Source organism: Macaca fascicularis, chromosome 17, assembly GCF_037993035.2.
Source record: "Macaca fascicularis isolate 582-1 chromosome 17, T2T-MFA8v1.1".
NCBI classification, from domain to species: domain Eukaryota; kingdom Metazoa; phylum Chordata; class Mammalia; order Primates; family Cercopithecidae; genus Macaca; species Macaca fascicularis.
Genome location: NC_088391.1, coordinates 103,258,469 through 103,272,852, shown reverse-complemented (window position 1 = coordinate 103,272,852; position 14,384 = coordinate 103,258,469). Strand labels below are relative to the sequence as shown.

Below are 14,384 nucleotides of genomic sequence, written 5' to 3'. Positions count from 1 at the left end.
GACGTGCCGGCAGCAAGGACAAAGCTCACCTATGCCCACGTGCGCTTCCAGAATCATGCTGACATCGTTTGCGCCGTCGCCAACTGCTAACGTGATTGGGTGCTCTTTTGAAAATTTGATTAATTTAACAATCTGCAAAAGAAAGAAAGGCAGCATTTATCTTCACTGTTCCACTTCTGAACAGGTTATTCATTCACTAGGCAGAAATAATGAAGATGTAAAGTTAGCCTAGGCAAATGAAAAAATTATCTACTTGAGCTAATTTACGACATTGTTTTCTCGATATAGGATAAAACTTTGTTTCATACTGAAAACAAAACAAAATAAAGTAAAAGAAATGAAGTATGATTAAAATGACGTGGGCTGGAAAAGGCTGGTAGACAAACTTTGGCGGTACAGACGTGAGATATATGAAGTAGTTTGTGGTTATTGTTATATTCATCTATTTAAATATATGGAAAAATGTGTAAACACTGGGAAAATACATTTAAATATACAGGGGCAAATGTGAACCCTGGATTCTGTTAGAAGGCATCACTATTCCAAGGTATTTCAAGCTATTTGGTATAAAGCATCTATTTCTAAAACTAAACTATTCCTAATGCTATTTTAATTTTCAAATTTGTAAAGTGCAAAATCAAGTATGACAATTTTATGTAAAAATAATTTCCAAGTTTTTAGTCAATTTCTTTTTTCCCCCCATATATGTGCCTAAATGTAACAGTTCAAGATATAAGACTGAAGAGATGGGTGGTTTCTTGTTTCAAGATAGGAAACTGAAACACAAGTTAATTTGTATGAAACATTTCAAAAGCCAGTTGAGAACTTAAGAAAGTACTATGGAATACATGAAGAACAAATGGCAAACCCTGAGTTGCTGTTCCGTTCGGGAAGTAATCCTGTAAGGTTCATGTGCAGTTACACATGTGAGGGAGAGGAGAACATCGCACCGTCTTCCCCACATGGAAGGTCTGTGAATGCTCGAGGCTCAGCTGTCGTCCTGAGGACCCCGGCTCCGTGTTTTTGGCAAAATTGACAGATTAATGCACCCACGGGCACAAACTCTCAACTCTTCACCTCCTTGGTTTCCAGAGTTTGTGTGAGACGTTTTTTACCTTAAACACTGGGTTGCTCTGACCAGTTATGGATTTACTCATGAACAGTTCAAGAGAAATTGACGTATCGTGTCTAAAATGTGGTATAACGAAGCTGGGACTTTTCTAGGCTTCCTGATATCAGAAAGACATCCATGTTTACACGTGTATTCCACAGTGCTTTTAAAAGTGTTTAAAGAAAAAACTTCGGTGTGTGTTTCCCACAAGAACATGGGCGCGTGAGACGTTTGCAGTTTGATGGACAAGTTGAATCCTCGTGGCATTTCCCAACTGCAGCCTTTTGGGCAAATTACTCCAATTTGTAAAGCTGGTGCCCTCATTCGCCCGAAAGGGTTAGTTTGAGGCTAAAAGCATTTGTGTCTGTAGGAGGCACACACTAGGTGCTCAGTAATGTCAGCTCCCTTCCCCTAAACCTTTAGTATAGATTCTCAGGAGTGACTGAGGCAGCTTTTTTTAACAGAATTCAGCCAGGGCAGCTGTCCTGGCCGCTACATCTGGAAGGGTCACACGTCAGACTGGTCAACACCCACTAATCACTGAGCCTGGCCCAACAAGCAAAACGAGATCTGTGTTTTAAATCTCTACCATGGTTACTTCTCTTTTTAACAGGCGGTATCCTGCTAGGCTTTTTAACAATCCACGGTGGTGAGACCTAACAGAAGGTTTCCAGTGTTTCGGATACCCTGATCACCAGCTATCGAGGACGGGCAGGCAGCACCTGGGCCTTCTGCAAGGGTGCCATGCGGCAGCAGAGCACCGCGCTGCAGCTCCGGCAGATTTCCAGGAAGAGCTCCCTGTAGTTGCTGGAACTCCTGTCTTCGCGAGGCTTCATTATGAGAGACAGCGCAGCTCCGTCGATAATCAAGCCGTAGTCCTGCATATCTGCTGAGAGTCTGTTAAAGGACGTGAGTCAGAAAGACGCTCAATCACTAGATCTAGAGATTTTAGAAGACTCCGTATTTCTTTGGATGTTGACAGATGCTACAAATCCATGGGATTAAGAAACTAGTGTTTCTTATCAATACAATCTTTATAGTATTGAATGTAACACCTTTGTTGACATTTAAGAGTGTATTTTAGTGAAACATTCCTATTTTAGGTAAAGCAAGTGCACACTCTCTTTGTGGACTCGTTAAGTCCCTGTACTTTTGAAACAACAGAAAGGCGTTCATCTTGCAGTCTAAGATCTTGGTCAGTCTTTATTCTCAACCTGCTTGGTCACAGTCTTTATCTGTATAGCTAAGTCCTTGGGTTTCTGCCTGGATGACCTAAGTTGGAAAGAACGTGGTCATAATCTCCTCTTTGCTGGGTTTCAAAATGATAAGCAGGCTGGATGCGATGGCTCACGCCTGTAATCCCACCACTTTGGGAGGCCGAGGCGGGCGGATCACCTGAGGTCAGGAATTCAAGACCAGCCTGGCCAACATGGTGAAACCCCATCTCTATTAAAAATACAAAAATTAGCCGGGTGTGGTGGTAAGCGCTTTTAATCCCAGCTATTTGGGAGGCTGAGGCAGGAGAATTGTTTGAACCTGGGAGGCAGAGGTTGCAGTGAGCCAAGATTATGCCATTGCACTCCAGCCTGGGCGACAGAATGATGCTCCATCTCAAAAACAAAACACAAAAAACAAACAAAGAAAACAAACAAGGAACACCTCTAATCCCTAAAAGGAGTTCTGCAGATTGCAGATCAGGTAGAGGGAATTATCTGTGCTATTTATGAATAACTTAACATTTGTATAAATTAGAGAGCTGCTTTTGCTTTATGTACATGAATGAAACTGAAATGATTCAAATAAAATCTAATCTCAGATAATGCATCTAACACCAGTAAGGACAGCATCAATAAAATGTATCTGAATAAACTACTGAATATTCTTGGGAAAAAAACAACTCTTGGGCATGTACTGCTTTGTCTTAGACGAACAACCATGCATTATTAATATCTCCACTTCCGCCAGCAGATGTTTGAAGGTGCCTGCAGCAGAGCCCCTAAGTCTCAGAAGCAGATGAGAATTATCCCACTCAAAATATTTTATCAATTATGTCATTTTGCATCTGTTACCCAGCAGTCTGAAGATGAACATACACACACGTATGTGAAAAAGACACGTCACAACTGCTGGAAAAAACAGCCCGTCTTGTTCTTAGTGTTCACCTGACCCGTAAGAAGCTGGCATTAATGTCCCAGGGGAGAACCGAATTCCCAGTAAGGACAATGCGGTTCCCCCACTTGCAGGTGAAGGCCATTGAGTCTGAAGCCCCTTCTGAGGGAGTGGGGGTGGGGGTGGGGACGCGCTGCCTACCCTGAGAGGTTGTCTCTGGTCAGGCTCCCGCTGTGGCGCAGGACCGTCTTGCTCAGCTCGAACAGGACGTCGTGCAGGCTCTGCTCCTCGATCCTCTTGGTGGTCAGCTCCAGCAGCTGCGTGTTCCTGCGGAAGAGCTTGCAGGCATAGCACGTGGCTGCGGCCGTCTCCATCTTGTCTCCCGTGAGAACCCAGACCTTGATCCCGGCCTTTTGCAGGGCCTCGATGGTGTCTGCAGCTTTCTCCTGCAGCCTGAGGGAGGCAAAACCAAACACAACACAGAGAAAAGTCAGTGCTGACCCAGGAAATCCAAATAAGGAACTGCAGAAACTTGCAAAGCTGACAAAATATTGTAGCCCCTCAAAATCAAAACGTGCCGTGCTGTGGTTCATGGTCTTACCACAAAGCACCTGAAGCGGCTCCTGAAGGTCTGAATTAGTGTTTCACAGCGAAACACTTCGTAACAGCAGAGAGATAAACACGGATCAAACATTTGAGATGGAAAGCGCTGTCTGGTGTCACTGACGTCTGACAAGCCTGGCAGTTTTCTGTGGAGCTGGGACTCACTACCTGGGGAGGGTTTCAGGAAATTATAACCACCACCAAAAATGTCTCAACCATGGAAAGATGGGATCTGGACTCAAGGTAGTCAGGAATATTCATTATCTTTTGTTTTGTATAAACTGTTCTAAGTTTGTCACTTAGAACCCACTTGGGGTCCAGGTACCTCTAAATAAAATAAAATACTGAGAATAATACTAGTGATTCTATGGCCAACAGGTATCATGGGCTTGCCACGTGCCAGGCCCATGTGACACTTCCTATGTGCAATCTCTCATGCTTACCACGATGTCATGAGTAAGGACGTTAGCATCACACCCGTTTTACATACGGAAAACCCAAAGCCTGCAGATGCTACAGAAGGTATCTGGGGATAAGCAGCTCTTCTGACACCGGTCAGGTCACTTCCCTCTCCTTGGAAGATCTGGGGTCAAAACCACGTTTGCCTCATTTAGGGGCCAGCATTTTTTCTAGGTTTTAGACTTTCATGTGAAGGAACATGTAATGCTTCCGGAAAGCATGAAAGGAAGGATTTAAATTCTAACTGGAATGATCCGGTTTTCTGGGAAGAACTTCCTAGCTAAAAGTCTCAAGATCAGACAATCATAGTACTCTATAGATGGAAAAAACGCCTCTAATTTTATGTGTGTGTGTATGTATGTGTATATATATGTGCGCGTATCTATATGTGTGTGTGCATATATATATATATATAGAGAGAGAGAGAGAGAGAGAAAGAGAGAGTGAGCACAAGAGCAAGAGAACGCCTTGTTATGTTGCCCAGGCTAGGGTACAGTGGTATGATCTCAGCTCACTGCAGCCTCCAACTCCTGGGCTCAAGTGATCCTCCCTCCTCAGCCTCCCAAGTAGCTAGAACAACAGGTGACTGCTACCACGCCTGATTAATTAAAAAAAAAAATTCAAGAGATGGGATCTCACTATGTTGCCCAGGCTGGGCTCAAACTCCTGGCCTCAATCAATCCTCCAGCATCAGCCTCCCAAAGTGCAGGGATTACAAGCGTGCTGCACTGGGCCTGGCCCTGTTTACAAGCGTGCTGCACCGGGCCTGGCCCTGTTTACAAGCGTGCTGCACCGGGCCTGGCCCTGTTTACAAGCGTGCTCCACTGGGCCTGGCCCTAGAACTCGATTCAAAAGGAAGCTGCAGCTCAGAGATGTTTTGCACTTGCTGACTAGAGATTTTAAGGAAATAATTTATAAGCAAGTCTCATCACTTCAAAGCCACTGAGACCCCCCGCCCCCCTACCAGGCATTAACTCTCCACTTTTCTACATTCCCAATCCAGTCAAGTCAACCTGCCCCCTGCTCCAGGGGCTCTGTCCCATCTGCTCTGCTGGAGGCATCCCCACGCTCCTCCACCATGGCCTCTAAAGATCGACCCAGCTGCTCCCCAGGCAAAGACCGTCCTACGGACACCCCTCTTCTCCTGGACAGACAGCAGGTGAGTGGCTGGCCATGACAGCAAGGCCCCACCTCCCAGCAGCACCAGCAACAAAGCCTTTCGGCGGTTGTGGCCCCGCGCTCTGAAGCCTTCCCGTGAGCAAGGCTCATTCTCTACATGGTGCTCCGTGTGCTTACTCCGGACTGAATGGGGGAGCGTGACTTCAAAACAAAACACAAAACCACCAAACAAAACTTCCCACTTCACCTAATACTCCATTCAGATCGAGAACTCGGGGAATATTTGTTCAACACACTCAGAAAATGCAGGGTTAGTGATGAGGATTTCAGTTTTGGACCGAAATAGATCTTAAAGATTTTCAAACTTGATGCTTTTAACTTCTAGGAGATAAACTCCTAGTAAACTTCCTGAAGTTTCTGCTTCATTCTCATCAATTGGAGCATTTATTTTCTCTCCTCCATTCCTACAAACCACTGAAATCCATGCCTTTCACTCAGCTCTGAAGGTGCCATGTGGACCTGACGACTGTTTCTTAGTGGCCTCGGCCTCACACAACTTTCAGTCCCCATTGTGGAGCTGGGGCACACTGGCAACTCTTGCCTTAGAGGTACCTGAAAATCTGTAATTGGTAATTTTGCTGGTTATGATGATGACTAGTTTGATTTTCTACTTCATTAAGTTTTTTCAAATAATGATAAACACATTGAGTATGTAATGATCTAAGAAGTAATACCAGTAGTTGGAAAGAACTAGCAACAAGTTTAGGAACAGAGTTAGTTGTTGATTCCATTCTAAAGGGTAATTACAGCCAGGCATGACCGCTCGTGCCTGCAATTCCAGCACTTTCAGAGGCTGAGGTGGGAGGACTGATTGAGGCCAGGAGCTTGAGACTAGCCCGGGCAACACAGTGAGATCCTATCTCTACAAAAAATATGAAAACTTAGCCAGGCATGGTGGTATGTGCTTGAAGTTCTAGCTACTCAGGAGGCTGAGAAGGGAGGACAGCTTGAACCTGGGAGTTTGAGGCTGCAGTGAGCTGTGATGGTGCCACTGCGCTCCAGCCTGGGCAACATGGCAAGATGCCATCCCTTAAAAAAAAAAAAGAATTTGTAAGAGTCATTCTGTCTTGCCTGTTCATGATATGAAAAAGCTATTTTCACTACTTCCTGGGAAGTGTGCTTTCAGGCATCTTATTCATGGATAACAAAATATCCCACAGGCATGACGTTCCCGACATGACTCTAGCGTGTAGCAAGACACCTCGCCTCTCCCTGGGCAGCAAACACGCCCACTGGCTGTGCGGCCGGCCTCCCTCCCCTCCACTCGCCCTCACACACACCACTGGCTGTGCGGCCGGCCTCCCTCCCCTCCACTCGCCCTCACACACACCACTGGCTGTGCGGCCGGCCTCCCTCCCCTCCACTCGCCCTCACACACACCACTGGCTGTGCGGCCGGCCTCCCTCCCCTCCACTAGCCCTCACACACACCACTGGCTGTGCGGCCGGCCTCCCTCCCCTCCACTCGCCCTCACACACACCACTGGCTGTGCGGCGGCCTCCCTCCCCTCCACTCGCCCTCACACACCCTGGGCCAGCGGCCTGCATCCTAGTTTGTGTTTACTTTACCGGTCCTCAACAGCCGTGGCACCAAGCAGAATCAGATCTTTCTCTATTTGCTCATAGGCTTCTGCTAACTTCTTCTCTCGATCTTGAAGGGCCACTTTGGCAGCCTGCAGCAGTTTACAAATGCCTTCATATTCTTCTTGGATCAGCCTCTTATAAGCAACACACAAAGTTCGGAGCCCCTCCTGCAGAATACAACGCAGTGTTTAGCATAAATTCAAGGTGTCACTTGCTGAAATATTACGCTCCATGGCCTTCCCAGTATCCCTTCTCTCATTAGAATAACTAACCCAGGAATTGTAACCCTTTCGAAACTTACAGTACTAAGTAAACAAAGAAAGATTATAACTCAACCAACTCTCGAAAGGAGTAAGTCATCAACAAGTGAATTATTTAAGTCCACATTAAATATAAAGAATCATTACGGATCACAGCATATGGATCACAGACTAGAAAGCCTGGAAATCAGTAACAGAAATCAGGGTCATCTACCAAAAGATAAACTTCATTCCTTTACTTTGACAAATGCAGAGTTAAACTGAACCTTTTTTTAAGGATAATCACTTGTAATTTTATGGGCAATATCAAGTGATATTTCTAAAGTAACCATGTTTTATGCGGGAAGTTTGTAAGGTGGTTGTTCTTTCACAATGAAGGAAACCTGCCAGGTTATTTATGAAAATCATTGGTTGCACGGGAACATAAGAAATTAAGAATCACACATTCTTTACTGTGATCACGACTCTGGATGTCACCACACAGAGAGGATGCAGCCGCCACCAGCAAGACACAAGGAAGGGGGGCAGAGGCTGAAGCGGCCACAAGGGGGCGGTTCACAGATGAACCTCTTCATTCCGTCAGTCAAGGCTGCTGAGGGCGACCGTCACAGAGGTTTACCGGATGATCTAGGGTGTTTCCCTTCCCTTTTCCCTGCTCCTTCAGCCCCAGCCCTGCTGAGAGTAAAAGAACCACAATCCTCCCAAATAACCATTTTAAAATCTGAGAGAATGCTAGTTTTTAAGAGTTTAATCAATGTTTTCCATTATATGAGATGAAGCGTCCCCTAACTCTCAGGGAAGGCTCGTATTTATCACCAGTTCCAGACCTCTTAATTCGTGTGAAGGACAGAATTGCCACCGGGTCAATGGCTCTCATGGCCCTTGAGCTCTCAAAAGCCAGAAGGAGAAAGGGGGAGTTGAAGAAGTGAGAACACAAGACAGGGTCTATGTGTGCCTGAGTCCTGTTCTCTAGGAACACTCTTGAACGCCTTCCTTCCCATCCTCCAGATATTGTCTCCTGGTCAAGAATAAGTGAGAAGCCAGTGGACCTGTCTCAGAGGAAAGCAGCACTGAACAAACACTGCTCAGCCGCCCCAGCCTCACCTCCTGCTGAGCACAAGACCTTGTGGCTTTCTGCTCATGGGTTTGCCTCTATTGTTAGGCGCTGGGTTCTCTGGCTGTGGGCACTGTGTCTGACTTCATCACTGAATCCCTAGCACACAGCCCAAACCCAACAACTTTTGCTGAATAAATAAGTGGTTGAAATTAGACCTTTTATGCACCTGGTGATCAAGGTACAGATTGGAGACATAAATGCGAATTGCAGAACGAATTCTCTGACTTTTCCTAAGAGGCAATAAAACATACAACATATACAGCTTCAGTCTGAAACCGGAAAAACTGCATAACAAGAAAATGGTTTTATAGGATAATAACTCAGAGTGGCCCCAGAACTTAGGTTGCTGTGAGTGGTAAGCAGAAGCTTTTGGAAATAAATGTTTCTGCTTTTAAAAGTCAATCAGGGACTTTCTCTTGTGGTAACACAGAACAGAAATACTTTCCTCTATTCCTCCTGCTAAGTGCTACAAAAACCCTGGACACAGCACATAAAACAAAGCCAGATAAATACACTACAAGAAAACTGCAGAACAATATCCCTTAGAAATATAGATGCAAATATCCTCAACAAAATACTAGCAAACTGAATCCAATGGCACATTGAAAGGATCCTACACCACAACCAAGTGGGGTTTATTCCAGGAATGCAAAAGTGAGTCAGCATATGAAAGTCAACGCAATATATGACATTAATAGAATGAAAGGGAAAATCCCACATGATCATCTCAACTGATGCAGAAAAGGCATTTGAAAAAAATCCAGCCCCTTTTGTTGATAAAATCATTTAATAAACTGGGGAGAGAAGAAATCTCCTCATCGTGGTAAAAACCACTTAAGTGAAAAACCCAGCTGAGTGCAGTGACTCACGCCTGTAATCCCAGCACTTTGGGAGGCCGAGGTGGGCGGATCACCTGAGGTCAGGAATTCAAGACCAGCTCGGCCAGTGTGGTGAAACCCCGTGTCTACTAAAAATACAAAAATTAGCCAGGTGTGGTGGTGCATGCCTGTAATCCCAGCTACTCAGGAGGCTGAGGCAAAAGAATTGCTTAAACCCAGGAGGCAGAGGTTGCAGTGAGCCGAGATCGCGCCATTGCACTCCAGCCTGGGCAATAAGAGCAAAACTCTGTCTCAAAAAAAAAAAAAAAAGAAGAAGAAAGAAAAACCTACAGCTCACATCACCCTCCACGGAAGGACTGAAAGCTTTCCAGGATCAAAACAAGACAGGGATGCCCGCTTTTGCCACTTCTATTCAACAGAGTATTAGATGCTCTAGTGAGAGGATCAGGCTATGAAGAGAAAAAGGAAGTTTCCACATTAGAAAGAATGTCTTTCTAAGGCCGATTTGCAGACGACACGATCCTATATCTAGAAGACCATGAAGAATGTGCCCCCTCTACTAACTGAATTCAGCAAAGACACATGGTACAAAGTCAACACATGAAAACTAGTGGCATTTCTATACACTACCAATGAAAAATCTGAAAAGGAAATTAAAAAAAAATTCACTTATAATCACATCAACAAGAGTAAAATACTTAGGAATAAATTTAACCAAAGAGGTGAAAGACTCGAGGCTGAAAAATACCAAAGTTTGCTGAAATAAATTATATAATACCTAAATAAATGGAAAGATATCCCATGTTCATGGATTGGAAGACTTAACATTGTTAAGATGACAACGCTACCCAAAGTGATCTACTGATTAAACGAAATCCCTATCAACATCCCAATGGCTCCTCCCTCCCGCCCTCCCTCCGTTTCCTTTTTTTTTGAGACAGGGTCTTACTCAGTTACCCATGGTAACATGCAGTGGTGCCATCGTGGCTCACCGCTGCTTTAAACTTCTGTGCTCAAGCAATCCTTCTACCTCATCCTGCCTGGTGGCTAGGACCACAGGTGTGTGCCACCACCCCGGCTGATTTTCCTTGTGTATGTTTTGTAGAGACAGGGTCTTGCTATGTTTCCCAGGCTGGTCTCAAACTTCTGGCCTCAAGTGATCCTTCTGCCTCAGCCTCCCAAAATGCTGGAATTACAAGTATGAGCCACCGTACCTGGCCCCCAGTGGCATTTTCTGCACAAATGAAAAAGCCCATCCTAAAATTCCTATTAAATCTCAGAATAGCCAAACCATTTTACAAAAGAAGAACAAATTTGAAAGACTCACACATCCTGGTTTCAAAGCCTGCTAGAAACTGACAGTAATCAAAACAGTGGGAACTGGGATAAAGACAGACGTAGAGAGAATGGGATGGAACAGACAGCCCAGAAATAAACCTCCAGGTAAGTGGTCAAATGCTTTTCAGCAAGGGTGTCAGGATCACTCAGTGGGAGAGGACAGTCTTCAGCAAGGGTGTCAGGATCACTCAGTGGGAGAGGACAGTCTTCAGCAAGGGTGTCAGGATCACTCAGTGGGAGAGGACAGTCTTCAGCAAGGGTGTCAGGATCACTCAGTGGGAGAGGACAGTCTTCAGCAAGGGTGTCAGGATCACTCAGTGGGAGAGGACAGTCTTCAGCAAGGGTGTCAGGATCACTCAGTGGGAGAGGACAGTCTTCAGCAAGGGTGTCAGGATCACTCAGTGGGAGAGGACAGTCTTCCCCAAACGGTGCCAGGAAAACTGGACAACCATACACAGGGGCACCAAGTAGGACCCTCCCTTTACGAAAGATGCAAAAATTAGCCAAACAAGGACTACACTCCTAAATTTAAGAGCTAAAACTAGAAAACTTATAGAAAAACACACAGCAGTGGCTAATCTTCATCATCCTGGATTTCACAGCGGTTTCCTCGACGTGCGCTGACAGCAAGCACAACCACCGAAAGGAGAAATCAACTGGACTCGAAGGACACACAGGCCCCTCTGGACTGTCTCTTTACTTATTGTCACTTCTCCTAAATCTGTAATTATTTCAAAATAAATGCTGCCAACCAAGGGGGCCCTACAAGTGCCCAGCTCACTACCCAGACCCAGCTCACTACCCGGAGAGCTTCCAGGCCAAGGCTTGGGCAGGGGAACAAAGCCGGAGCCGGTGAATTCCCTGAGTTACGGGGCAGACCTGGGCGTCAAGGGAACAAGCATCAGAATTCCCAGGATGAGTGGATGCCAGAGGCTGTGGATGGCCCCCTCTGGCACCTGCAGTTGTGAGGAAGCTCCTGGAAGCCAGGAACAAGCCATTAGGAGGAGGGTGGGACAGCCCGCTGCCAGGAGGCACGGCCACGCGCCAGGCACAGCGCTCGGGGCCTGGCAGGCTGGGGAGCACCACCCGGGGCAGGCACTGCTGTGGGTCTGCTGGACATCGTGAAGGCGTGGCCTGAAAGGAACAGAAAGGGCTTCCCAGGAACTCAGCTGCGCCCCAGAACAAGATTTAAGGTCTCCAGGAGGACCATGATACCCAGAATCCAACAAAGCTCACAGGCCACTAGCATGCAGGGGCACCGTCCCTGCCCCAAACAAGGGGACTGTGTCACAGGCCACTAGCATGCAGGGGCACCGTCCCTGCCCCAAACAAGGGGACTGTGCAACCGCTGTGGCTGGCCCAGAGCTGGCAGCAGGGGTGCCGTTAGCGAGGAGGATTTAAACAGTCACCGCCACTGGATCACACACGCCCCATGTTAAGCAGGGGAATGAGGATACAAAACATGCTGGCGGAATTTCTAGACATGAAAACTGCGACGTCTGAGGGGAGGGGTGCCCTGCGTGGGGCGCTGACAGGTTAGACGCTGCGTGGAAAAGATTCGTGACGTGGCAACAGAAACTGTCTCTAATGACACGTGGAAAAACTTAAAGGGAAAAGCCTTCGTAAGCAATGAGACAACGTTTGGGAGTCGAGTACATGGGTCACTGGAACTGCTGAAACGGAGTGGGGAAGAAAAATATCTGTAGAATAATTGCTGAAAAATTTTAAACTTGATGAAACTCCACAGGTTCAAGATGCTCAAGGCTGCTGAGCAAAGAAACACATTACCCCACAAAGGCATCCCATCACGAAACACCTCCAAAGCGGCCAGAAAAGGGAAGCTGTGGACAGAGAAATGCAGACGCTGTGACAGCAGGGTCCCCAGGAGAAAAGGTCACATCGGACCAGCCCCAGACACGCAGAGCAGGCGACCTCCAGCAGCTGCTTCCGCAACAGCCCCAAATGGAAACAATCCATGTCCGCCAACAGGCGGAAGAATCAAGAAACTGCCATCCATAGAAAAAACCAGTACTGCAAGTGCTCGGCAAATGAACTAGTACCGCTAGTGCCGGCAACTGGACTGGTTAGTACCGCCAGTGCCGGCAACTGGACTGGTTAGTACCGCCAGTGCCGGCAACTGGACTGGTTAGTACCGCCAGTGCCGGCAACTGGACTGGTTAGTACCGCCAGTGCCGGCAACTGGACTGGTTAGTACCGCCAGTGCCGGCAACTGGACTGGTTAGTACCGCCAGTGCCGGCAACTGGACTGGTTAGTACCGCCAGTGCCGGCAACTGGACTGGTTAGTATCGCTAGTGCCGGCAACTGGACTGGTTAGTACCGCTAGTGCCAGCAACTGGTTAGTGCCACTAGTCCTGGCAACTGGACTGAACAGTACCGCTAGTGCCTGGTAACTGGACTGGTTAGTACCACTAGTGCCTGGTAACTGGACTGGTTAGTACCACTAGTGCCTGGTAACTGGACTGGTTAGTACCACTAGTGCCCAGCAACTGCACTGCTTAGTACTGCTAGCGCCTTGTAACTAAACTGGTTAGTACTGCTAGTGCCCAGCAACTGGACTGGTTAATACTGCTACTGCCCAGTAACTGGACTAGTAGTGCCAGTGCCCAGCAACTGGACTGGTATCACTAGTGCCCAGCAACGGGACTGGTTAGTACCACTAGGGCCTGGCAACTGGACTGGTTAGTACCACTAGTGCCTAGCAACTGGACTGGTTAGTACCGCTACTGCCCAGCAACTGGACTGGTATCACTAGTGCCCAGCAACTGGACTGGTTAGTACCACTAGTGCCCAGCAACTGGACTAGTACTACTAGCGCCTGGAAACTGGACTGGTTAGTACCGCTGGTGCCTGGCACTTGGATTAGTACTACTAGCACCGGCAACTGGACTGGTCAGTACCACTAGTGCCCAGCAACTGGACTGGTCAGGACCACTAGCACTGGCAACTGGACTGGTTAGTACCACTGGTGCCTGGCACTTGGACTAGTACTGCTAGTGCCCGGCAACTGGACTGGTTACTATGGCTTGTGCCCGGTAACTGGACTAGTACTGCTAGCCGCTGGCAACTGGACTGATTAGTACTGCTAGTGCCTGGCAACTGGACTGGTTAGTATCACTAGCGCCTGGCAACTGGACTGGTTAGTACCGCTAGTGCCCAGCACTTGGACTAGTACCGCTAGCACTTGGCAACCAAATGAGTGCTGCTGTTCATCACAACAGAAATGAACAGGCCCACATGGCCGAGTCTCAGCAGTTATGGGAGTGAAAGACGCTGGATGAAACAGCCACCTTTTGTGATTCTGCCGATAGGAAGCTCCAGAAGGTGGACACGAATCGGTAGTGATGGCGAGTGAAGCGGTGGTCTGCAGTGGGTGGGAGTTGGCAGGGATGGGAATATGAGGGCGCGAGACAGTCTCTGGGGTGAGGGAAGCGTCCCCGTCCCAACAGGCAACGCTTCCACGTGTGCATTCGTGTGTCAACGCCCTTGCTGCTGTCGCATTTTAAATGTGTATAGATGAATGTATGGCAATTACATCTCAAGAAGGCTTTTTGAAACATGCGGCAAATGGACTTTAAAATCATCACAATTCACAATCCATGTGAAGGACGCTTGTGCTACTCAGAGGAACCTGCTCGGCTTTCATGCCGCAACTCTGTGGCTGGAGGAAGTCAGTGCTATTATTCTGCGGATCCCGCTCGGAGAAGTTCAACAATCCTAAACCTGCTGCTGATTTATGGATTCCTGTTGGTTCCAAGGCAGCTACT

The 14,384-nt window shown here is 47.2% G+C and overlaps 1 protein-coding gene across 14 annotated transcripts in view; it reads right to left on the bottom strand.

Moving 5' to 3' along the window:
- The window catches only part of ATP11A (ATPase phospholipid transporting 11A), a 187,573-nt gene that overhangs the window by 23,424 nt on the left and 149,765 nt on the right, over positions 1-14,384 (bottom strand). For all 14 annotated transcript variants that reach the window (XR_012426599.1, XR_012426601.1, XR_012426600.1 and 11 more), the window contains exons 18-21: positions 7,030-7,211; positions 3,422-3,673; positions 1,834-2,008; positions 30-132 (exon numbers count right to left, since the gene is read on the bottom strand). Coding sequence is in view for 11 of the 14 variants with exons in the window: in XM_065533014.2 (XP_065389086.1) it covers positions 30-132; positions 1,834-2,008; positions 3,422-3,673; positions 7,030-7,211 (712 nt within the window). In the remaining 3 variants the exon portion in view is untranslated. The remainder of the gene's footprint in view (positions 1-29; positions 133-1,833; positions 2,009-3,421; positions 3,674-7,029; positions 7,212-14,384) is intronic.